The sequence below is a fragment of the Eleutherodactylus coqui genome, chromosome 4 (genome assembly GCF_035609145.1).
Source record: "Eleutherodactylus coqui strain aEleCoq1 chromosome 4, aEleCoq1.hap1, whole genome shotgun sequence".
In the NCBI taxonomy this organism is placed as follows: Eukaryota; Metazoa; Chordata; class Amphibia; order Anura; family Eleutherodactylidae; genus Eleutherodactylus; species Eleutherodactylus coqui.
Window position 1 is genome coordinate 303,346,693 of NC_089840.1, and position 23,528 is coordinate 303,370,220.

At 49.1% G+C, this 23,528-nt stretch overlaps 1 protein-coding gene across 1 annotated transcript in view; it reads right to left on the minus strand.

Annotated features, from left to right (window-relative positions):
• Window positions 1-716: 716 nt before the first annotated feature.
• FAM131B (family with sequence similarity 131 member B) overlaps window positions 717-23,528 on the minus strand; it is a 149,258-nt gene continuing 126,446 nt past the window's right edge. Inside the window, exons 6-7 of the mRNA XM_066601498.1 lie at window positions 4,658-4,789; window positions 717-1,215 (exon numbers count right to left, since the gene is read on the minus strand). Of these exons, the coding sequence (XP_066457595.1) occupies window positions 833-1,215; window positions 4,658-4,789 (515 nt within the window). The 3' untranslated portion in view covers window positions 717-832. The remainder of the gene's footprint in view (window positions 1,216-4,657; window positions 4,790-23,528) is intronic.

The window sequence follows — 23,528 nt, forward strand, 5'->3', positions numbered from 1 at the left end:
TCATCCAAAAAGGGGAGGGAGTTTAACAGGTGCTTCTAGTGAAAGTAATTGCAGTAGTTTAGCCGACCGAGGGATTTCAGGGCAGTGTCATCAGTTCACTGCAAGACGCCACAGCCAGCTGTGAAAAATCACCAAGAATAGCCGCAAATTAGTTGCAGCTATTCACCGCTCATGCGATTTTGAGCTTCGTTGCCCGCAAATTTTTAGCACGGCTATCAGAGCATCAAAATGACTCTTGTGTGAAGGAGGCCCAAGTGCATCAGTAAGAAGACACTGAAGAACAATAATCCAACAGAAGTGGCCTACTGTGCGAGCCTCCATTGCCCGGAAGTTGTTGTGTTGTTTGTACACACCCGAAAACTGATATATACGCTGAGGGGTTGGAGATGACATACATGTCCCATTTAGGTTGTTGGTCTGAGGGTAATGAGTAAATGATTAGGATTTCTTAGACAAAACTATTTTTAAAAATGAGATTACGGAATAAAAATAGGAAAACAATGGTTCCTGCCATATGTACAAAAAGTAAAAATTGGGGTGGCCCATTGTGCAATTGGAGCATCTGTTGCTCTAAGTAGAACGGAGACATGAAACCTCACAGGATAGTACAAAATCCAAATGATTGAGCCCAACATACCCAAGGGGATAAAGATGCCAGCCTGAGGGCCCCACAATGCAAAATGCTGGAGAGCAGCAACAATTGTGTCCAGGTGATCTATAGGCATCACCCAGCTGCCATCCCCCCTTCGGGAGGTGTTGATAAATGACCCCAGCCATAAGCCATCTCACACGGACATGCTCGCAATCACTTCCTTTCCTCTAGATCCAAGCCTCAATTTTCCACTTCTCTTTCCTCCTCTTCCTCTCCAGATTGCACCCCTGATGTGGCAACATCTGACACCTTCCGGCTGTGGGGGGGGCTCTCGCACTCCTCGTGTGGCGGGGAAAGAGACTGCAAGTCATGGCAAACGACATCATCTTCTTCTGAAGGGGATGTTTTAGAGTGCAGCAACTGAGGGGCGATCTCACAGATGTTTTCGAGCTGTCTTTCTTCCACTTCAGGTCCAGGATTTGTAGGTAGGACGCCTGTTGGTGCTGGCGATACGGTCAACGACTGCTCGCTGCTGGCCCACGCTTCAGAGGAGCCCAGACAGTAGAGTCCTTGTGACACGTAGGAGTGTGGCCAGCAGTCGGAGTGCGTCTGTGCAAGGTTGTCTATACAGGAGAGAAGACAGAAAGAAGACATTAGACACCGATATCAACTGCTCTGCTCGCCACCCTAATCCGCTCGGCTTGTTCACACACTGAGGGCGCCTTCGCACGGGACATTATGCACGCAGTTTCGCAGTGGTAATTAATAAGACCGGGGACTAATTAGGCTGCTCAGCCGGATCAATAATGGCACAAGTGTGTTTTGCTCCGATGTGAATGGGCCCGGCAGTGCAAAAAGGTACCAGAGAACATCCACGACAGCGCACCCTTCACATCGTGCTCTCGTAAGCGTATATACGCCTACTCTCGTCTGCAGGAGCCCTTAGGTTCCACGGCGGAATCCACACCAGTTTTAGAGCACATGGAATGTGGTATAAATCTGCCCCGCAGTTCATACCGAGTGGATTTCATTGCCAGAATTACCCGAATAGGCGGAATAAAGGCGGGCCGAGGCTGCGCTGACACGTGAAATCCACACCAGACTTCAATGAAATCCCCTACAGAAATCCGCACATTGCATGAGGATTTCTGCGCAGACTTTCATATGTAGCCGTCACGGATCTACATGTGGCTTTACACCATTTCAGCGAGGCAATCCTGCATTTTGATATCCTCGCATGCATTCTTTTGTTTCCACTACTTGGATTTCAAATCTGCGTCTGGAAAAATCTGCCCAGCATGGACATTAGCTCTTCACGACGCGACGCGTGACACATCCTACCCCCTTTAGAATTAACCCATGTTCTGGTTCCACAAATCAGGTTGACCCAAAGTCTCCACCAGTTGTGGGTGGGCTCCATCATCCACGACACAGTCAACAGCCGCTGAACTACCTGTCTCCACGGCCGGATGCACATGAGTGGACAGGTATTTGCACGTGGAAGTGTAGCATTTTTGCAGAATGAATTATGTTTTTTGCTCACGCATCGACATATTTTACTGTACTTTTGTTACTGCAAGTCATGCACAATTGTGCACCCCCAAAAATATGCACCGATGCTCCCAGCCATAACACTGCCCAACGATGATTTTGTTTCGGGCTCAAAGTTAGCGTATTCTTGTATTTCCATCTGCTGAATTCAAAAATCACCATAAAAGTGACCGATTAGCTCTCTCATTGGAGATACAGTGACATCATTTTTAAGAGTCTACGTTTTTATTTTTTGGGAATTTTTTGTGTGTGTGAGTGGGGGGGTGGGCACACCTCTCAGCGGACAGAACACAATGTTCTCCATATGTTTGTAGCTTAAACATAATAAACGTTGCTATGACTGAGTTTCATATTTTTTCTGTTTTTCAGAATTTCTGGTTTTCTGCTTTTGAAGTCTAAAATTTGCTCTATCAAAATGCCCTGAAAATGTGTAAATTTAGTGAATAATTTTTGCTATTTTGTGGTGAAATAACATTTTCATCACAGAAACGCAATCTAACGCCTCTGGTCAAGACTGCCTGTCATCATTATTTTAGTCTGAAGGTCAGGGACCAGGACAAGTCATGGGCTCCACATATATGCTGTAACTCTTGTCAGTTGAACTACGAGGATGGCTGAAAAATGACCCTGACTTGAGGTAAAAGATGATACACCAAGCAGAACTGAGTGATCTCATTCCAGACCTTGACTTGTCAAAGGAGAAGGCCGAACTTCTAGGGTCAAGACTACAGCAATGGGATCTTCTCCATCGTGACGTCAGGGTCTCACAGTACGGAGAACCTCAGATGGATCGGCTTCCTTCTGGTTATTTGCTGCGACATTAATGGTTGATGAAATGTTTGACTTTGACCCATGATCCAACTGAATGGAGGCGATTCATAGACTCCTCCAAGCTTAGTCTGAAAGCTCTATTACTTCACAACGGCAACCGTCTTCCTTCTATTCCACTTGGTCATGCAGTTCACATGAAGGAGACTGATGCAAACATAACAGCCCTCCTCGACTCAATCACATGCTGAACACAAGTGGACCATCTGTGGTGATCTAAAGGTCATGGCTGTACCCTTAGGATGCAACTGGGGTCACTAAATACTGTGGCCTTTTATGTATGTGGGACAGGAGGGACAGGAAATCACTTTACATTCAAGCAGAACGGCCTGCAAGAAATCTTCACACTACTGAGAAAAATGTCATTGCCGAGCCTCTCGGGGACCCAAAAGAGGTTCTTCTTCCACCCCTTCATATAAAGTTGGGTTTAATGAAAAGTGTTGTGAAAGGTATGAACCAGGAAGGACGGGCATTTAAGTACTTAAGAGACAAATGTCCGAGATTAAGTGATGCAAGGGTTAAGGAAGGTATTTTTGTAAAGGATCCTGCGTTTGACCAAGTTTTGGAGGGAAAAGGAAGCTTAGCAAGCCTTAAAGGGAGGTATTCGTGGGTTCTTAGGCAACAGATGATAACGACACTCAGTTGGTGACAGGACTTCTGGAAATATACCATCAACTTGGATGCAACATGTCCCTTCACATCCATGTTCTCCACTCCCACCTAGACTTTCCCTCCTAGTTGTGGAGCGGTCAGTGATGAACACGGAGAAAGATTCCACCGAGATATTCCTGTAATGTAACACAGATATCAGGGCCGTTGGAATGAAGCCATGCTTGCTGATTACTGCTGGTCTGTGTAGGGATGCTCCAGAACTCACAAGAGGCAAGCCAAAAGGAAACGACCTCATGAAGTCACAACATGATTGTCCTCACACCGACCCGCCGGCCAGGAAGTCTTCCATCAGTTTGGAACTCTTAGAATGTAACGGTCACTATAAACATTCCAATGCCCTTTCAGTGTTGTTCACACATAATCCGATAAAGTAACACACTTCCATCTATTGTATCACAGAAACCAGAGCGAAGAAATAATGCCTTTGTCATATATGTTTTTCTCACCCCAAAATTAGTAAGATTTGACTCATGAAGTTAAGGAAACATTTCTAAATAGTGTAATTAGTCTAATAAGTCCAAAATGTGTTTCCTGCGAAGTTCTGCCGTGTTTCCCGTGTTTCCTGGCATGCGGCACGTGCATTTGCACATTTTTGGTGTGAAAATGTGCAAGAAAACAGAGCATGCTGCCTTTTTTTTGTGCAAGCGAAATGCAGAGGGAAACACATGCATGTGAAATAAATGCGTTCTATCCTCTGCGTGCAAAAATATGCCGGTAAGAAGCCTTTGCTGTGGGCATTTTATAGTGTGCACTGGTATTATTAGGACGCTATTCAAGCACATTGACTGGGCGTGGTGCTGGCATTAAACAGACCAATATAGCAGGATAATAGGGACCCTCCACAGCTCTTGGTGGGCTTATGTCTACTATCCCTCTCGAGCCCTGCTTTACAGTTGGGGGCGCAGTTAGGGTCACTTTTCTCTGCTCTATGATCTAGAATTGACATTTTTCCCTTTTCTGGTGTCCCCAAGGACTGGACTGGTGACCCAACAGGCTGATAACGAAGATTGTTACCCTGGTTCTCCAGCAGCTCCTGATAAGTTTCACTCTGTCTTTCCTGGTTGGAATTGACACTTTCTTCTTCACCATCCATGGACGACCAGGCCATCAGCGTTGCCTCAGAGATCGCAAATTGTTGCATGACACCTTGAGAGAAAAGAGCGACAAGTAATGAAAAGCATGGGAGAGCGGCACAACAAGCCTGCGGCACGGAGGAGTCGTCGGAGTGCTCCTACTGCTAATCACTGAGCCATGTGATGGTGGCACTGATCATCCACTCGGCCGGTGATTACATCTTTTACATGACACCAAACATCAACATTGCTGGTGGCACATCGCCCCGGTGAGTGGGGGGTGCTGCCAGCAGTGAGGAGACAGCATGAGGGGCGAATGATCGCATGAACAATTGGTCATCCCTCAGACAAACTGGAATCGGCCCATGCGAAGGCCAGACAGATGAGCACCCAACTCGTCGAGCGGCGCTTGTTGTGCGGTACACAAACTGTAGATGACTTCATCCTAAACAAAGATTGCTGACTTTTGCCCATGTTCGAGCTCGGATGTTGTGTCCTATTAGGGCTGCGCTGGGAGAATCATTTATCAATACTGATAACTTGTAAAACTCTCTTCATAGCCCACGGCAACAAATCACAGATTTCATTTTATTCCAGTAGTTTCAGAACTGAAAGCTGCCCTGTGATTGGCTGCTGATGGGCAGCAAGGACCATCCTACTATTAGACTTAAGAAATGAGGCCATGCGGCAGAAGACGGCGGCAGAGCCACCACACTACATTGGGGGCAGCGAAGCAGCGACCACTACAAGCAGATTTTAACTCCATATGCCCTGGCCCTACTTACCATACTAGACCATTACACAACATTTTACATATACTGACTTTCCCCTTATAAGACCCCCGGCCCTCTCATGATTGGCGCTCCCCTGTATGATAATTCCCCACACACACACACCCCCCTTGACCCCGGAGCGCAGCATAAAGTCACGTGACATTTTTTCCGCAGATCAGTTTCAGTGTGAATCCACATTAGATGAAAGGTCCAGCGATCGGAGCAACTCCCAACGAGGCCGGCCATCAGTGCTAGACTAGCCGGGGTCTCACCGCCAACTGCGAGGGGGGGGGGGGGAGTTCTTGTATACCGAGAATGGCGCAATCAAGGAAAACATCCAACGAAAGGGGATCCCGTGGACGGAAACAACTCATCAGTGAAAGGGGTCGGAGGAGGATGTCAGGAATCGTTCTGACCAACAGGCTGCACAGTCAGCTGAATACAACGCTGGAGCTCCAACTAACGTGTCCGAACGCACAACTCGCCGTTCCTCCGCACGGATGGTATAACAGCGGGCAACCAGTTCCAGCACCATTGTGTCTAAGAGAAACAGAAAGACTCCAGCGGGGCAAAAGAGTGCAAAACTTGTATCACTGAGGAGCGGAGAAACATCTCCTGGTCAGATGGATGCAGATTTCTGTTACTGATGGTATAGTGCCCCAGAGTAGGGAGCCTCCAGTGCCTATCTTCTGTGGTGTGGATGTGGATGTATTGGTATGTGTATTGCCTTGTCTGGGCCAATGGAAGTTCATTTGTCTGCTGTTTGTGTAACCTAATCTTGAGTGACTAGCAGAACTCACCCTAACCTTGTGAGTCTTGTCAGTCATCTTAAGCAGCCCTGGGATTGGCTGAGTGAATCACCCTATAGTTGTTCATATAACTGTAAAGTTTAGTTGTTGGGAAGGAGTTGGAAGTTAGTGAGTTGGCAGTAGAATGGAGGAGAGGGAGGAGGCTGAAAGTGGAGCTTAAGCCAGTCGGGCCTAATGGATTGGTCAAGCTCAGTGCAGGAGTCTGGAGTTGAAGGAGTCTCTTTCATCCCTGCTAGAGAGCAGACATCTAGACAAGGCAGACCCTTCGAAACCAAGAGGAGAAAGACCATTACCCAGCGTGTCTAAGTTAAAGAAATCAGCCTGATCCCTTCATTCATCCAAATACCCATTGGAAGAATCCTCCAGATAACTTAGACTGGTGGGTCCATCTTCCTGTACAGAAGAGAAGTTAAGAAATAAGCACATGTATTTTCTGCTCAAGTGGAACTGTCGAACTTAATGCTCACTGAGATTTCTGTGAAGTGTGAACTGTTGTTAACTTTTCAAACGTGGAGTATACAATGTACCTTTGTTTTACTATTAAATCTGGTTTGAACTCTTCCTTTCATCATTACCAGAACGCTTCATTAAAGAGGTACTGGCGTCACGAGAACATTTAATCTATGCCATTCTATCGCTAATCTTCTGGTTTTCCCATTGTGTATCAAATAAAAGAAGCAAAAGATCAGCGGCACTCACCACTATGCCAAGATGTGGCGGAGTAAATGGGAAGAAGATGCTCACCTCTATGGGACTGACCTCTATGGGACTGGATCCACGGTCCCCAATAATAGTCCAATAAATTGTGCGTAGAAGACCCCATCAGAGGAGACGCATATATGGAAAGGTTAAAAAGCCTTTATTTTGCTCATGGTACAGGCGCAAGCGACGTGTCAACCCACAATGGGTTTTTCTCAAGATGGTTACATAGACGACATACACGACTTAAATACAGACAGTGCACCACCCAGCCCCATGTTATACAGGTGTGAAAACACAGACCGACCGCATGTCAATCAGGTGATGTCCAAACATTGTAGTTGCAGCTCCTTCTCCATCATGCCTTCCCTGCATCCCCCCATTCATCGTTCCCATGAGAGGTTCTTACTGACTCCACTAAACCATTATTCTATAAGTACGCATATGCAGGACTTATGACCACACAGTCAAAAAGAAATATAACCAGATAGCGCCTCAGGATCGTTAATCAGTGGAAAACGACACAATTCTGATCCTCCAACAAGGGGGAGAGCTGCGGAAATAATTGGGGTCTCTCATAAGAGAGTGGTCCCAAAAGGATAAAATATAGAATAGCTATCAGCAAAAAGAAAATTTTCTGCGCTCAATGAATGGTGCGTTTCCACAAATAGTGATTGTCAAGTACATATAGGAGTTACACTTACTGGGGAGGAGGGGGGTATGATGACCATGAGCCCCCTCCTTGAAGTGATGTCTCCTTTTCCTCCAAATGGATGTTTCCACACGCCAAAGATGTAGTAACAACACTTTTTATTTCCAAAATTCGCTACAGAGTGGGCAACGCGTTTCTGTGCTCAAAGGTGCCTTTGAGTAAGTGTAACTCCTATATGTACTTGACAATCACTATTTGTGGAAACGCACCATTCATTGAGCGCAGAAAATTTTCTTTTTGCTGATAGCTATTCTATATTTTATGACCACACAGGATTTTAATTGACGTACTACGCCAGCATCGGCCAGACGAGCATGCTCAAACCCACCAACCCCGCAAGTATATGAACAGGTCTGCCCACATACTCCCATGGGCACATGGGCAGAGCGCAACGATCCTGATAGAGGATTTTATATATGAACTAAAACATAATTATTAGGTACATTGAGCTACGACTCGAGAAAAAGAAAGAGAGGGGCTTGCCTAGTAGATACCCTTAGCCCAATGTACCCTTGGGAACCCCCAAGAAGATGGGAGCAATACATGTAAGTCCCACACACCATATATCATATGTATAGGTAACGACCATAACTAAGATCTGTTTTGCCATTGTGCACAGACAGTCCAGGTTGCAACTGGACATTACAGGGAGGGACAGTAGAGCTGCCGTTGACATCCAACTTGTACCCTGCTGTCACTCCATTAAGGTCTGTGCTCGGCTGCCACAATGGGAGGTCAGAATTTGGTACAAGCAGCATAAATCACTGACCCCTTCCTGTCAGCCGGTCAGAACATTTTAGCACTGCCATCTAATCTGCAGCGACTACAAGAAGCTTCCTATCTGCAGGGGCCGATATTCCTGCAGAACGATGTCATCACCAAGTGGAATCTACGCCCCAACGAGTTGCAGATCTGAAGGTCAAATGAGTCCAACGATATTAGATGGAGTTCTACTGATCATTTGTGGAAATGTGTCCCAATATCGTTCTGCTGCTGTCGGCAGCACATCCAAGTTCTTGTAGGGAAATTTGCTACCAGCAGTGATTTTTCTTCGTGCTTCTCACCTGACGAATAAATGTTTGCTTGTTCATTGGGTGGCCAACTACACCTTCACAGGGCCCAATAACCGGACAAACGTTCTTCCCTGATCATTGTGCCATGTGGAAGACTCTTTACGTTCCTTGGCAATGTTAAGTTGTGCGTCTGGGACCCATGGTTCTACAGGTTTCCATGAGCACAGCTTGACAGGTGAGGGATAATTGGCGAGGTCAGGCATATCAACTAGTATATATATATATATATATAAAGTTAAAAGCCTTCACTGACTGACTGACTCGCCTCTAATTCTCTAACTTCCCAAGGTCGTATAAAAAATGAAATTTGGCAGGAGCATTCTTTAGGTTCTAAAAAGGAAAAGTAAAGCGGTCACAACTTAATTGTTTAATGCTAAGTGCAAAAGTATGGGCACCCCGTGTAATGTAGCTAATCTAATTCTCTAACTTCCCAAGGTCGTACAAACATGAGATTGGCATGATCATTCCTTAAATCCTGAATAGGAAAAGTAAAGGGGTCACAACTAGAGATGAGCGAGCACCAAAATGCTCGGGTGCTCGTTACTCGGGACGAAATTATCGCGATGCTCGAGGGTTCATTTCGAGTAACGAACCCCATTGAAGTCAATGGGCGACTCGAGCATTTTTGTATATCGCCAATGCTCGCTAAGGTTTCCATTTGTGAAAATCTGGGCAATTCAAGAAAGTGATGGGAACAACACAGCAACGGATAGGGCAGGCGAGGGGCTACATGTTGGGCTGCATCTCAAGTTCCCAGGTCCCACTATTAAGCCACAATACCGGCAAGAGTGGGCCCCCCCCTCCCAACAACTTTTACTTCTGAAAAGCCCTCATTAGCATGGCATACCTTAGCTAAGCACCACACTACCTCCAACAAAGCACAATCACTGCCTGCATGACACTCCGCTGCCACTTCTCCTGGGTTACATGCTGCCCAACCCCCCCGCACAACCCAGTGTCCACAGCGCACACCAAAGTGTCCCTGCGCAGCCTTCAGCTGCCCTCATGCCACACCACTCTCATGTCTATTTATAAGTGCGTCTGCCATGAGGAGGAACCGCAGGCACACACTGCAGAGGGTTGACACGGCTAGGCAGCGACCCTCTTTAAAAGGGGCGGGGCGATAGTCCACAATGCTGTACAGAAGCAATGAGAAATATAATCCTGTGCCACCGCCATCAGGAGCTGCACACGTGGGCATAGCAATGGGGAACCTATGTGCCACACACTATTCATTCTGTCAAGGTGTCTGCATGCCCCAGTCAGACCGCGTTTTTTTATAAATAGTCACAGGCAGGTACAACTCCGCAATGGGAATTCCGTGTGCACCCACAGCATGGGTGGCTCCCTGGAACCCACCGGCTGTACATAAATGTATCCCATTGCAGTGCCCATCACAGCTGAGGTAACGTCCGATTAAATGCAGGTGGGCTTCGGCCCACACTGCATGCCCCAGTCAGACTGGGGTTCTTTAGAAGTGGACAGATGCAGTTACAACTCCCTGTGGACCCACAGCATGGGTGGGTGCCAGGAAGCCACCGGCGGTACATAAATGTATCCCATTGCAGTGCCCCTCACAGCTGAGGTAATGTCGTGCTTAATGCAGGTGGGCTTCGGCCCACACTGCATGCCCCAGTCAGACTGGGGTTCTTTAGAAGTAGACACATGCAGTTACAACTCCCTGTGGACCCACAGCATGCGTGGCTCCCTGGAACCCACCGGCGGTACATAAATATAGCCCATTGCAGTGCCCAGCATAGCTGATGTACCGTCAGCTTTAATGCAGGTGGGCAAAAAATTAATTGGATTACACTGTAGGCGAGGGCCCCAAAAAATTGCTGTATCAACAGTACTAATGTACCTCAAAAAAATTGCCCATGCCCAACCAAGAGGGCAGCTGAAACCCATTAATCGCTTTGGTTAATGTGGCTTAATTGGTAACTAGGCCAGGAGGCAGCCCAGTTAAAATAAAAATTGGTTGAGGTGAAAGTTTCAACGCTTTAATGAGCATTGAAACGTATAAAAATTGTTTACAAAAATTATATGACTGAGCCTTGTGGGCCTAAGAAAAATTGCCCGTTCGGCGTGATTACGTGAGGTTTCAGGAGGAGGAGCAGGAGGAGGAGGAGGAATATTATACACAGATTGATGAAGCTAAAAGGTCCCCGTTTTTGATGGTGATAGAGAACGATGCTTCCATCCGCGGGTGCAGCCTACGTATTGCTTAGGTATCGCTGCTGTCCACTGGTGAAGAAGAGAAGTCTGGGAAAATCCAGGCTTTGTTCATCTTGATGAGTGTTAGCCTGTCGGCACTGTCGGTTGACAGGCGGGTACGCTTATCCGTGATGATTCCCCCAGCCGCACTAAACACCCTCTCTGACAAGACGCTAGCCCCAGGACAAGCAAGCACCTCCAGGGCATACAGCGCGAGTTCAGGCCACGTGTCCAGCTTCGACACCCAGTAGTTGTAGGGGGCAGAGGCGTCACGGAGGACGGTCGTGCAATCGGCTACGTACTCCCTCACCATCCTTTTACAGTGCTCCCGCCGACTCAGCCTTGACTGGGGAGCGGTGACACAGTCTTGCTGGGGAGCCAGAAAGCTGTCAAAGGCCTTAGAGAGTGTTCCCCTGCCTGTGCTGTACATGCTGCCTGATCTCTGCGCCTCCCCTGCTACCTGGCCCTCGGAACTGCACCTTCGGCCACTAGCGCTGTCGGATGGGAATTTTACCATCAGTTTGTCCGCCAGGGTCCTGTGGTATAGCATCATTCTTGAACCCCTTTCTTCTTCGGGTATGAGAGTGGAAAGGTTCTCCTTATACCGTGGGTCGAGCAGTGTGTACACCCAGTAATCCGTAGTGGCCAGAATACGTGTAACGCGAGGGTCACGAGAAAGGCATCCTAACATGAAGTCAGCCATGTGTGCAAGGGTACCTGTACACAACACATGGCTGTCCTCACTAGGAAGATCACTTTCAGGATCATCCTCCTCCTCCTCCTCCTCAGGCCATACACGCTGAAAGGATGACAGGCAAGCAGCATGGGTACCCTCAGCATTGGGCCAAGCTGTCTCTTCCCCCTCCTCCTCATCCTCCTCATGCTCCTCCTCCTCCTCAACGCGCTGAGATATAGACAGGAGGGTGCTCTGACTATCCAGCGACATACTGTCTTCCCCCGCCTCTGTTTCCGAGCACAAAGCGTCTGCCTTTATGCTTTGCAGGGAACTTCTCAAGATGCATAGCAGAGGAATAGTGACGCTAATGATTGCAGCATCGCCGCTCACCATCTGGGTAGACTCCTCAAAGTTTCCAAGGACCTGGCAGATGTCTGCCAACCAGGCCCACTCTTCTGTAAAGAATTGAGGTGGCTGACTCCCACTGCGCCGCCCATGTTGGAGTTGGTATTCCACTATAGCTCTACGCTGCTCATAGAGCCTGGCCAACATGTGGAGCGTAGAGTTCCACTGTGTGGGCACGTCGCACAGCAGTCGGTGCACTGGCAGATGAAACCGATGTTGCAGGGTGCGCAGGGTGGCAGCGTCCGTGTGGGACTTGCGGAAATGTGCGCAGAGCCGGCGCCCCTTTCCGAGCAGGTCTGACAAGCGTGGGTAGTTTTTCAGAAACCGCTGAACCACCAAATTAAAGACGTGGGCCAGGCATGGCACGTGCGTGAGGCTGCCGAGCTGCAGAGCCGCCACCAGGTTACGGCCGTTGTCACACACAACCATGCCCTGTTGGAGGCTCAGCGGCGCAAGCCAGCGGTCGGTCTGCTCTGTCAGACCCTGCAGCAGTTCGTGGGCCGTCTGCCTCTTCTCTCCTAAGCTGAGTAGTTTCAGCACGGCCTGCTGACACTTGCCCACCGCTGTGCTGCCACGCCGCGCGACACCGACTGCTGGCGACGTGCTGCTGCTGACACATCTTGATTGTGAGACAGAGGTTGCGTAGGAAGATGAGGAGGAGGGTTGTTTAGTGGAGGAAGCATACACCGCCGCAGATACCACCACCGAGCTGGGGCCCGCAATTCTGGGGGTGGGTAGGACATGAGCGGTCCCAGGCTCTGACTCTGTCCCAGCCTCCACTAAATTCACCCAATGTGCCGTCAGGGAGATATAGTGGCCCTGCCTGCCTGTGCTTGTCCACGTGTCCGTTGTTAAGTGGACCTTCCCAGTAACTGCGTTGGTGAGGGCGCGTACAATGTTGCGGGAGACGTGGTCGTGCAGGGCTGGGACGGCACATCGGGAAAAGTAGTGGCGACTGGGAACTGAGTAGGCGGTGAACGGCCTTCGTCCCACCTTGTGGGGTGCTTGGCCATCATATGTCTGCACATGCTGGTGCTGGTGAGGCTGGTGGTGGTGGCTCCCCGGCTGATCTTGGCGCGACAAAGGTTGCACACCACTGTTCGTCGGTCGTCTGCACTCTCAGTGAAAAACTGCCAAACCTTTGAGCACCTCGGCCTCTGCAGGGTGGCATGGCGCGAGGGGGCGCTTTGGGAAACAGTTGGTGGATTATTCGGTCTGGCCCTGCCTCTACCCCTGGCCACCGCACTGCTCTTCCAACCTGCCCTGCTTCTGCACTTGCCTCCCCCTCTGAAGACCTGTCCTCAGTAGGCGTAGCAAACCAGGTGGGGTCAGTCACCTCATCGTCCTGCTGCTCTTCCTCCAAATCCTCTGTGCGCTCCTCCCTTGGACTTACTCCAATTACGACTACCTGAGTGATAGACAACTGTGTCTCATCGTCATCGCCCTCCTCACCCACTGAAAGCTCTTGAGACAGTTGCCGGAAGTCCCCAGCCTCATCCCCCGGACCCCGGGAACTTTCCAAAGGTTGGGCATCGGTCACGACAAACTCCTCCGGTGGGAGAGGATTCGGAATCATTGCTGCCCATTCTGGGCAGGGACCCGAGAACAGTTCCTGGGAGTCTGCCTGCTCCTCAGAATGTGTCATTGTAATGGAGTGAGGAGGCTGGGAGGAAGGAGGAGCAGCAGCCAGAGGATTCAGAGTTGCAGCAGTGGACGGCGTAGAAGACTGAGTGGTCGATAGATTGCTGGATGCACTTTCTGCCATCCACGACAGGACCTGCTCATTTTCTAATAAAGGTCTACCGCGTGGACCCATTAATTGTGAGATGAATGTGGGGACGCCAGAAACGTGCCTCTCTCCTAATCCCGCAGCAGTCGGCTGCGATACACCTGGATCAGGAGCTCGGCCTGTGCCCACACCCTGACTTGGGCCTCCGCGTCCTCGCCCGCGTCCGCGTCCTCTAGGTCTACCCCTACCCCTCAGCATGCTGTATTACCAGTAGTGCAGAAACAGAACGCTGTAATTAAATGTGCCGCTTATTGGCCTGTGGTTGGAGGCTGACTTCCCTTACGGAACGCACAGCAGAGCCAGGAAACAATTTTGCGCACGCCTGTAGTGAGACGTAGGTGCGTATGACTGAGCTAGTGGAATTCACAGCGCAGAAGCAGTCAAGTGGCCAAGTATTTTGCTTCTATTTTTTTTAAATGCTGAGCTGAGACAGCAGACAGATACTGTAGGCAGCGTATAATATTATGTATACTGTTTCCCTCTGGCGGGATGACGGCGGTGATGTAACAGAGACAGCAGATCCAGGAAACAATTTTGCGCAAGCCTGCTGTAACGCTTAGCTGCGTATTAATTAGGACTACTACCCCCAGCAGACACGCAGTAAACTGAAGACGGTCACAAGCAGCCCAAATATAGTATTTTTCCCCAATTTTTTGGAAAAAGCCCACTGCCTATATAGCCTGAATATCTCTTTCCCTGCCTCACCAGTACTGCCCCTATACTCTGTACAATGTAATAATTCTTTAATTAGATCCTTTAAAAACATATATGGGCTACTTTCAACATACACAACATAAAGACCAAAGGGTATCACGGTATCCTTTCCATACAGAAAGTCTCTAGTTTCAGTCGTGAGACTACTCGGCCTGCAGGCAAGAAGCTAAAGCTGGATAGCCGTGTGGTAGTTACAGATTTACTATTAAGTAAAATATCTACGGCTCTCTCCACCGGACCACCAGAACCCATCTAGAGCACTATCGTGAACTGACATATTGCTTCTAGAATAGGTGATCTTCCGGACAACCATAGCTGTCGCTCATTGCCGAGACAGTAGTTGGACAGCTGATTTGACTTACTATAGCCATTTCAACTGTCGCTTGTACTGGAACGAAATAGGTCTGAATAAAAACAAATAAAGCGCACAAAAGTGGAAACACTACGCCTTACATGATACATCTACTTACCTTATAAGTCCTTTACCATCATCAAGTGGTCTTTATTTACTACTCAGTCCAGATAAGACTGTGCTTATTGAAAAAATAGTACTATACACTCGAGCAAACCTCTGTACTTTCATGTATCTCGGACTATCTGAACTTAAGTCCCGAGATATTAATGACTAATATTTTTATCATCACTGAGACCTGATCAACCCTCAAGTTCTGTAAGGTTCTCTTTGAATATTAGTCAATTACACTCTAACTGACTTCTCAGCGGCCATATGCACTATCTGTAACTACCACACGGCTATCCAGCTTTACCTTCTTGCCTGCAGGCCGAGTAGTCTCACGACCGAAACTAGAGACTTTCTGTATGGAAAGGATACCGTGATACCCTTTGGTCTTTATGTTGTGTATGTTGAAAGTAGCCCATATATGTTTTTAAAGGATCTAATTAAAGAATTATTATTTTAGTCTATAACTGTGAAGGGCGAAATTAGTAAAAATATAGACTTTCCCGTTTCTGTGAATAAATACTCTGTACAATGACTGCAGACTGCGGACGCAATGGTCTGCATGGCCGATATACAAAAAAAAAATATTGTGCAACACTGTTAAAAGCAGCCTCCACACTACTGCACACGGTCAGATGTGGCCCTAAGAAGGACCGTTGGGGTTCTTGAAGCCTAAAATCACTCCTAACGCTCTCCCTATAGCAGCTCCAGCACCAACAGCACTTTCCCTGATCTCTGTCAGAATGCATCTGTGGCGAGCCGCGGGAGGGGCCGATTTATATACTCGGGTGACACCTGATCTCGCCAGCCACTCACTGTTGTTTAGGTGCTAAATGAGGAAATTACTCACTGACTGACTCACTGACTGACTGGCCACTAATTCTCTAACTTCTCGGTGTTGTACAAACACAAAATTTGGCTGGGGCATTCTTTCGGTCTTAAGTAGGAAAAGATAGGGGGTAACAACTCGATTATTCAATGCAAATTTAAAAAGGAAGTGCACCCCTATGTAATGTAACTTCCTGATGTCATACAAACATGAAATTTTGGATGATCATTCTTTAGGTCCTAAATAGGAAAAGCAAAGAGTAGAGATGAGCGAACACCAAAATGCTCGAGTGCTCGTTGCTCGAGTCAAACTTTTCGTAATGCTCAAGAGCTCGTTTCGAGTAACGAAACCTATTGAAGTCAATGGGCGACTAGAGCATTTTTGTACGAGACCGATGCTCCGCATAGGTGATGACTTGTCAAACACCATAAAACATCAGAAAGTCCAGAAAACACCACAGAAGTGGATAGGGAATGGCAGGTGTAGCATGCATGGCTGCATCTGAGGATCCCAGGTCCCAATATTAAGCCAAAATGAGGGCAAGAGTCTGGCGTCACCCCCTAACAATTTACTTTGGACAAACCGGCATTAACAAGGCACACGAGCTGGCACATCTTAGCTAAGCACCACACTACCTGCAACCATTGACAATCACTGCCTGTGGGTGACACGCTGCCTCTTCTCCTGGGTTACATGCTGGCATTGCTGTCCGCCCTCCCTTCCCCCGCATGACCCTGTGTCTACAGCACACACCAAATTTTCCCTGCGCAGCATTCAGCTGCCCTCATGCCACACGCTCGCTTGATAGCCACACCACCCTCATGTCTATTTATAAGTGCATACTGGATGAGGAGGAACCTGAGGCACACACTGGCAAAAGGTTGGCAGGGCCAGGCAGCGACCCTCTTTGAAATTGTGGGCGATAGCTCACAATGCTGTTAAGAATTGATGATAAATTGACGTACGATCATCATTTGAATCCCGTGCCACCTCCGTCACAAAATTGTCAGAAGCCGCAAATGTGGGCATAAAGGGGACTCAGGTGCCAGTACTTCTACACATCTCCACAATGCAGCAATACTCTGTGTGGGAAGCACGTGAGCGGGCCCAGAGTCAGGCTCGGTCCCAGCCTCCACCTTGTGTGACCCAAGGTGCCGCGAGTTACATAGCAATGGGAAATCCATGGGTCCCCACACAATTTATTCTGTGTAGGTGTCAGATAGCTCAACACCGCAATGGGAAGTCTTTGAGTTCCTTGGGCTTGCCTATGCTGTCGGTGCACAAAGATGGTATTACACATAAAGAAATCAGAGCGCCCAAACATGGCACAGTTTCACCCTGCCAAGGACCTCGGCCCACATTTCTACCCTAGTGAGTCAGTGTATTTGTGCCAGACAGGTAAAACACCGCAATGGGAAGTCTTTGTGCACCAACAGCATAGGTGAGCCAAAGGAACTTAAAGATGGTATTACACATGAGGAAAACAGAGTGCCCACACATGGCAGAGTTTTACCCTGCCAAGGACCTCGGCCCACATTTCTATCCTAGTCAGTCAGTGTATTTGTCCCAGACAGGTAAAACACAGCTATGAGAAGTCTTTGTGCACCCACAGCATAGGCAAGCCCAAGGAACTTAAAGATGGTATTACACATAAAGAAATCAGAGCGCCCAAACCTGGCAGAGTTTCACCCTGCCAAGGACCACGGCCTCGGCTCACACCCTCATTATTCGTGGGCATAAAGCAGACTCAGATGCTAGTGCAGCTGTGAATGACTCATTAATGCAGTAACGCTCCTTTTGTTTGGCCCAAACCACTGTCTCAGATAACTGTAGTAACACGAGAGAAAATACATGCTGACCCCAATCAGGAGGAGGAGGTGGCATAATAAGGCCAAGAAACCATGACTGAGGTAGGACCCGCAATACTTTGTGTGGGAAGTACGTGAGCGGGCCCTGGGTCAAACATGGCAGAGTTTCACTCTGCCAAGGACACCAGCCTTGGCCCACTTTTCTGCCCAAATTTGACTTGAAAAAGGCCACTAAGTGGGCCGAAACATTGTGTCATTTTACTGGATATGGATTAATAAAGAAGCATCTGAGGATGGACTTTTAAAAGAACAATCACTCCTGACGCTGCTCATTTCTGTTGATTGCTGTGGATCACATTTCTGCCCAAGTCAGTCAGTGTATTTGTGCTAGATAGGTAAAACACCGCGATGGGAAATCTTTGTGCACCCACAGCATAGGCAGACCCCAGTAACATTTCTGTAGCAAGAGTATAGGCAGACCCCAGTAACATTTTTTATAGCAAGAGTATAGGCGAACCCCAGTAACATTTTTTATAGCAAGAGTATAGGCGAACCCCAGTAACATTTCTGTAGCAAGAGTATAGGCGAACCCCAGTAACATTTCTGTAGCAAAAGTGTAGGCAGACCCCGGTAACATTTCTGTAGCAAGAGTATAGGCAGACCCTTGTAACGTTTCTGTAGCAAGAGTATAGGCGGACCCCAGTAACATTTCTGTAGCAAGAATATAGGTGGACCCCAGTAACATTTCTATAGCAAGAGTATAGGCGGACCCCAGTAACATTTCTGTAGCAAGAGTATAGGCGGACCCCAGTAACATTTCTGTAGCAAGAGTATAGGTGGACCCCAGTAACATTTCTGTACCAAGAGTATAGGCGGAGCCCAGTAACATTTCTGTAGCAAGAGTATAGACAGACCCTTGTAACATTTCTGTAGCAAGAGTATAGGTGGACCCCAGTAACATTTCTGTAGCAAGAGTATAGGCGGACCGCAGTAATATTTCAATAGCAAGAGTATAGGCGAACCCCTCAAACCATTCAGTAGAAACTGCATAGGCGGACCCTAGTAATATTGTAGCAAAAGTATAGGCAGAACCCTGTAACATTTCTGTAGCAAGAGTGTAGGCGAACCCCTAAAACATTGGTGTACCAAGAGTATAGGCGAAGGCCTGAAAAATTAGTTAGATAGCAGTATAGGCGAGGGCCAGAAAAATTGGTGTACCAAGAGTACAAGTGCACCCCTGAAAAATTGCTCAACCGCGAGGGCAGGTGATACCCATAAACAGCTCACCGTTGCTTAATTTGTAACAGAGCCTGGAGGCAGCCCTGTGAAAAAAATGGCAGTTCAGCGTGATGACATGCTGTTTTAGGAGGAGGAGTAGGAGTAATATATTCGAGAGTGATTAAGAAAAGCTAATTCCCCCTTTTTTTGTGGTGATAAAGGATGCATTTTCTCCTGTTGCAGCAAAAAGAATCATTAGGTTCCGCTTCTTTCCGCCGGTGGAGAGGAGAAGTCTGGGGAATTCCAGCCTTTGTTTATCTTTATGAGTGTAAGCATGTCAGCACTGGCAGTTGACAGGCAGGTACGCTTATCTGTGATGATTCCTGCAGCTGCACTAAACACCCTCTCTGACAAAACACTAGCGGCATGGCAGGCCAGCACCTCCAGGGCGTACAGCATAAGCTCGTGCCTCGTGTCCAGCTTTGACACCCAATAGTTGTATGGAGCAGAGGCATCACGGAGGATGGTCATACAATTGGCTACGTACTCCCTCACCATCTTTTTACAGTGCTCCCTCCGACTCAGCCTTGACTGGGGAGTGGTGACACAGTCTTGCTGGGGAGCCATAAAGCTTGAAAAGGCCATGGAGAGTGTTCCCCCGCCTGCGCTGGACACGCTGCCTGATCCACGCTCCTTCCCTGCTACTTGACCCTCTGAACTGCGTCTTCTGCCACTAGCGCTGTCAGATGGGAACTTTAGCATCACTTTTTCCACCAGGGCCCTGTGGTATTGCATCACTCTCGTACCCCTTTCCTCTTCGGAAATGAAAGTGAAAAGGTTCTCCTTATACCATGGGTTGAGAAGGGTGTACACCCAGTAATCCATGTTGGCCAGAATGCGTCTAATGCGAGGATCACGGGAAAGGCAGCCTAACATGAAGTCAGCCATGTGTGCCAGGGTCCCAGTACGCAACACATCGCTGTCCTCACTAGGAGGATGACTTTCAGGATCCTCCTCCTCCTCAGCAGCCCATACACGCTGAACAGATGAGAGGCAAGCAGCATGGTTACCCTCTGCAGTGTGGCCAGCTGTCTCTTCCCCCTCCTCCTCCTCCTCCCCCTCCCCGAAAAGGCGCTGAGCTATAGACATGAGGGTGGTCTGGCTATCCAGCGACATACTGTCATCCCCCATCTCCTGTTCCAACCACAAAACGCCGGCCCTTATGCTTTGCAGCGAACTTCTCAGCAGGCAAAGCAGCGAGATGGTAACGCTAATGATTGCTGCATCGCCGCTCACCATCTGGGTAGACTCCTCAAAGTTTCCAAGGACCTGGCAGATATCTGCCATCCATGCCCACTCCTGAGTAAAGAATTGCGGAGGCTGACTACCACTCCGCCGCCCATGTTGCAGCTGGTATTCAACTATTGCTCTACACTGCTCATACAGCCTGGTCAACATGTGCAGCGTAGAATTCCAGCGTGTGGGCACGTCGCACAGCAGTCGGTGCTCTGGCAGCTGAAATCAACGTTGCAGGGTCCTCAGGGTGGCAGTGTCTGTGGTGGACTTGCGGAAATGTGCGCAGACGTGGTGTGCCTTGCCAAGCAGGTCAGAGAAGTGGGGGTAGTTTTTCAGAAACTGCTGAACCACCAGATTGAAGACGTGGGCTAGGCATGACACGTGTGAGGCTGCCGAGCTGCAGAGCCACCACCAGGTTACAGCCGTTGTCACACACGACCATGCCTGGTTGGAGGCTCAGCTGTCGAAAGCCAGAGGTTGGTCTGCTCTGTCAGACCCTGCAGCAGCTCAGGGGCCATGTGACTCTTGTAACCTAAGCTAATTAGTTTCAGCACGGCTTGCTGACGCTTGCCCACCACTGTGCTGCCGCACCACGCGCCACACCGACTGCTGGCAACGTGCTCACACTTCTTAATTGAGAGGTAGAGGTGGCAGAGGATGAGGAGGGGGAGGGTTTGGAGGAGGTGGCATAAAACCTTGCAGATAGCAGCACCGAGGTAGGACCCGCTATTCTGGGTGTGGGTAGGATGTGATCGGTCCCAGGCTCTGACTTGTTCCCAACCTCCACCAAGTTCACCCAATGTGCCGTCAGGGAGATATCGTGGCCCAGCCCGCCAGTACTTGTCCACGTGTCCGTAGTTAAGTGGACCTTCCCAGTAACCGTGTTGGTGAGGGCACGATTTATGTTCCAGGAGACATGTTGGTGTAGGGTTTGGACGGCACACCGGGAAAAATAGTGGCAACTGTGGACCGAGTAGCGCGGGATCGCCGCCGCCATCATGTTTTTGAAAGCCTCCGTTTCCACAAGCCCGTACGGCAGCATCTCCAGGCTGATTAATTTGGCAATGTGTATGTTTAAAGCTTGTGCATGCGGGTGGGTGGCGGTGTATTTGCTTGTGTTAGCGACAGCTGAACGCTGCGCTGAGAGACATTGCTGGATGGAGTGGAGGACAGTGGACATGAGGGTGTGGGTACAGGCCGGGAGGCGCTTGTGCCTGCGTCCTGGGAGGGGGATTGGATCTGTGTGGAAGGTTGGGGCACAGGGGAAGAGGCAGTGGTGTGACCTGGAGGTGGTGAATGGCCTTCGTCCCACCTTGTGAGGTGCTTGGCCATCATATGCCTGCGCATGCTGGTGGTGGTGAGGCTGGTGATGGTGGCTCCCCGGCTGATCTTGGTGTGACACAGGTTGCACACCACTGTTCGTCGGTCGTCCGCACTTTCAGTAAAAACCATCCACACCTTTGAACACCTAGCCCTCTGCATGGAGGCTTGCTGCTAGGGGGTGCTTTGGGAAACAGTTAGGGGTATCCTTCGCTCTGGCCCTGCCTCTACCCCTGGCCACCCCACTGCCTCTTCCAACCAGGCCTGCTGCTGCACTTGTCTCCCCCTCTGAAGCCCTGTCCTCGGTAGGCTTAGCAAACCAGGTGGGGTCAGTCACCTCATCATCCAGCTGCTCTTCCTCCGAATCCTCTGTGCGCTCCTCCCTCGGACTTAGTGCCCTTACTACTACCTCACTGCAAGACAACTGTGTCTCATCGTCATCGTCCACAAAAAGCTCTTAAGACAGTTGCCGGAAGTCCCCAGCCTCATCACCCAGACCCCGGGAACTTTCCAAAGGTTGGGCATCGGTCATGACAAACTCCTCAGGTGAGAGAGGAACCGTTTTTTCCCACTCATGGCAGGGACCCGAGAACAGTTCCTGGGAGTCTGCCTGCTCAGAATATGTCATTTTCATGGAGTGAGGAGGCTGGGAGGAAGGAGGAGCAGCCAGAGGATTCAGAGTTGCAGTCCCTAGGCCGGGAGTAGTGGACTGCGTAGAAGACTGGGTGGCCGATACATTGCTGGATGCATTTTCTGCCATCCACAACAGGACCTGCTCACACTGCTCTGTTTGTAATAAAGATCTACCACGCGGACCCATAAATTGTGATATGAAGCTGGGGAGCCCAGAAACTTGCCTCTCTCCTAATCCCGCAGCAGCTGGCTGTGATTCACCACACCCAAGAACTCGGCCTGTGCCCACATCCTCATTTGGACGTCCGCGTCCTCGACCCTTACCCCTACTCCTCATCATGGAGGATTAAGAATAGAGCAGGGCCCAAATAAATTACCCCACTGTACAGCGCTGACAACTGTGGATAATTCACCGCACACAGAGACTTGTAGGTAGCGGCGGCTCTATGCTGTGACTTGTGTCTTGCGCTGATACCTAGGGGTAATTTACGGCTCGCAGAGACTTGTAGATAATAGAGGCTGTGTGGAGTGGGAGAAAACTCTAAAGCCAGTGGATAGTGCTGGTAACTGCGGCGATCTCAACCCCACCAACGGAAAGGGTATTGTGAGACGCTCTGCACAGCGGCAGAGCTGAAATACTCTGCAGTGGCCCCGGTAATATTACAGTGCTGTTTAGCGGTGAGACCACTGTCTAATGCACTGCAGACACAGAACCGTATAACTGAAGTCGTTTGCAGCAGGCTAGGAAATGTTAGAGAGCAGTTTCACGGTGAGAGCTGGTTGTACGGCACTGCAGGCTGAGAACGCTATTACTGAAAGCCTGGGAACAGGCCTAGATGCGTAATACAAAAATTGATGCACTACTGCTCCCAGCCAGCCACAACTATAATACACACGGTGAGATGTAGCCCAACGAAGGACCATTGGGGTTCTTGTACAGAGGATCAGGAGGACTGTATAACTTTTCCTATATAAGTAGCTCTTTCCCTGCACTCTGCCTTATGCACTACAGACACAGAACAGTATAGCTGAAATTGCCTCCACAGCCCGAGATGCTTAAAAAAACAAAAATGGTGCACTACTGCTCCCAGCCAGCCACAACAGTAATGCACACGGTCAGATGTAGCCCTAAGAAGGACTGGTGGGGTTCTTGAAGACTGGATCCTACTCTAACACTGTCTCTATATCAGCAGCAGCACTTTCCCTACCCTCTGTCAGCATGCGTCTGAGGCGAGCTGCGGGCGGGATCAGTTTAAGTACTCGGCGGTCACCTGATCGGCCCAGCCACTCACTACTGTGGGAAGGGGGGGGGGGGGGCTGGCACTTCACAGCAGGAAGAGGTAATGCCTTCCCTGCATGTCTATTGGCTAGAAAATGGCGCTAA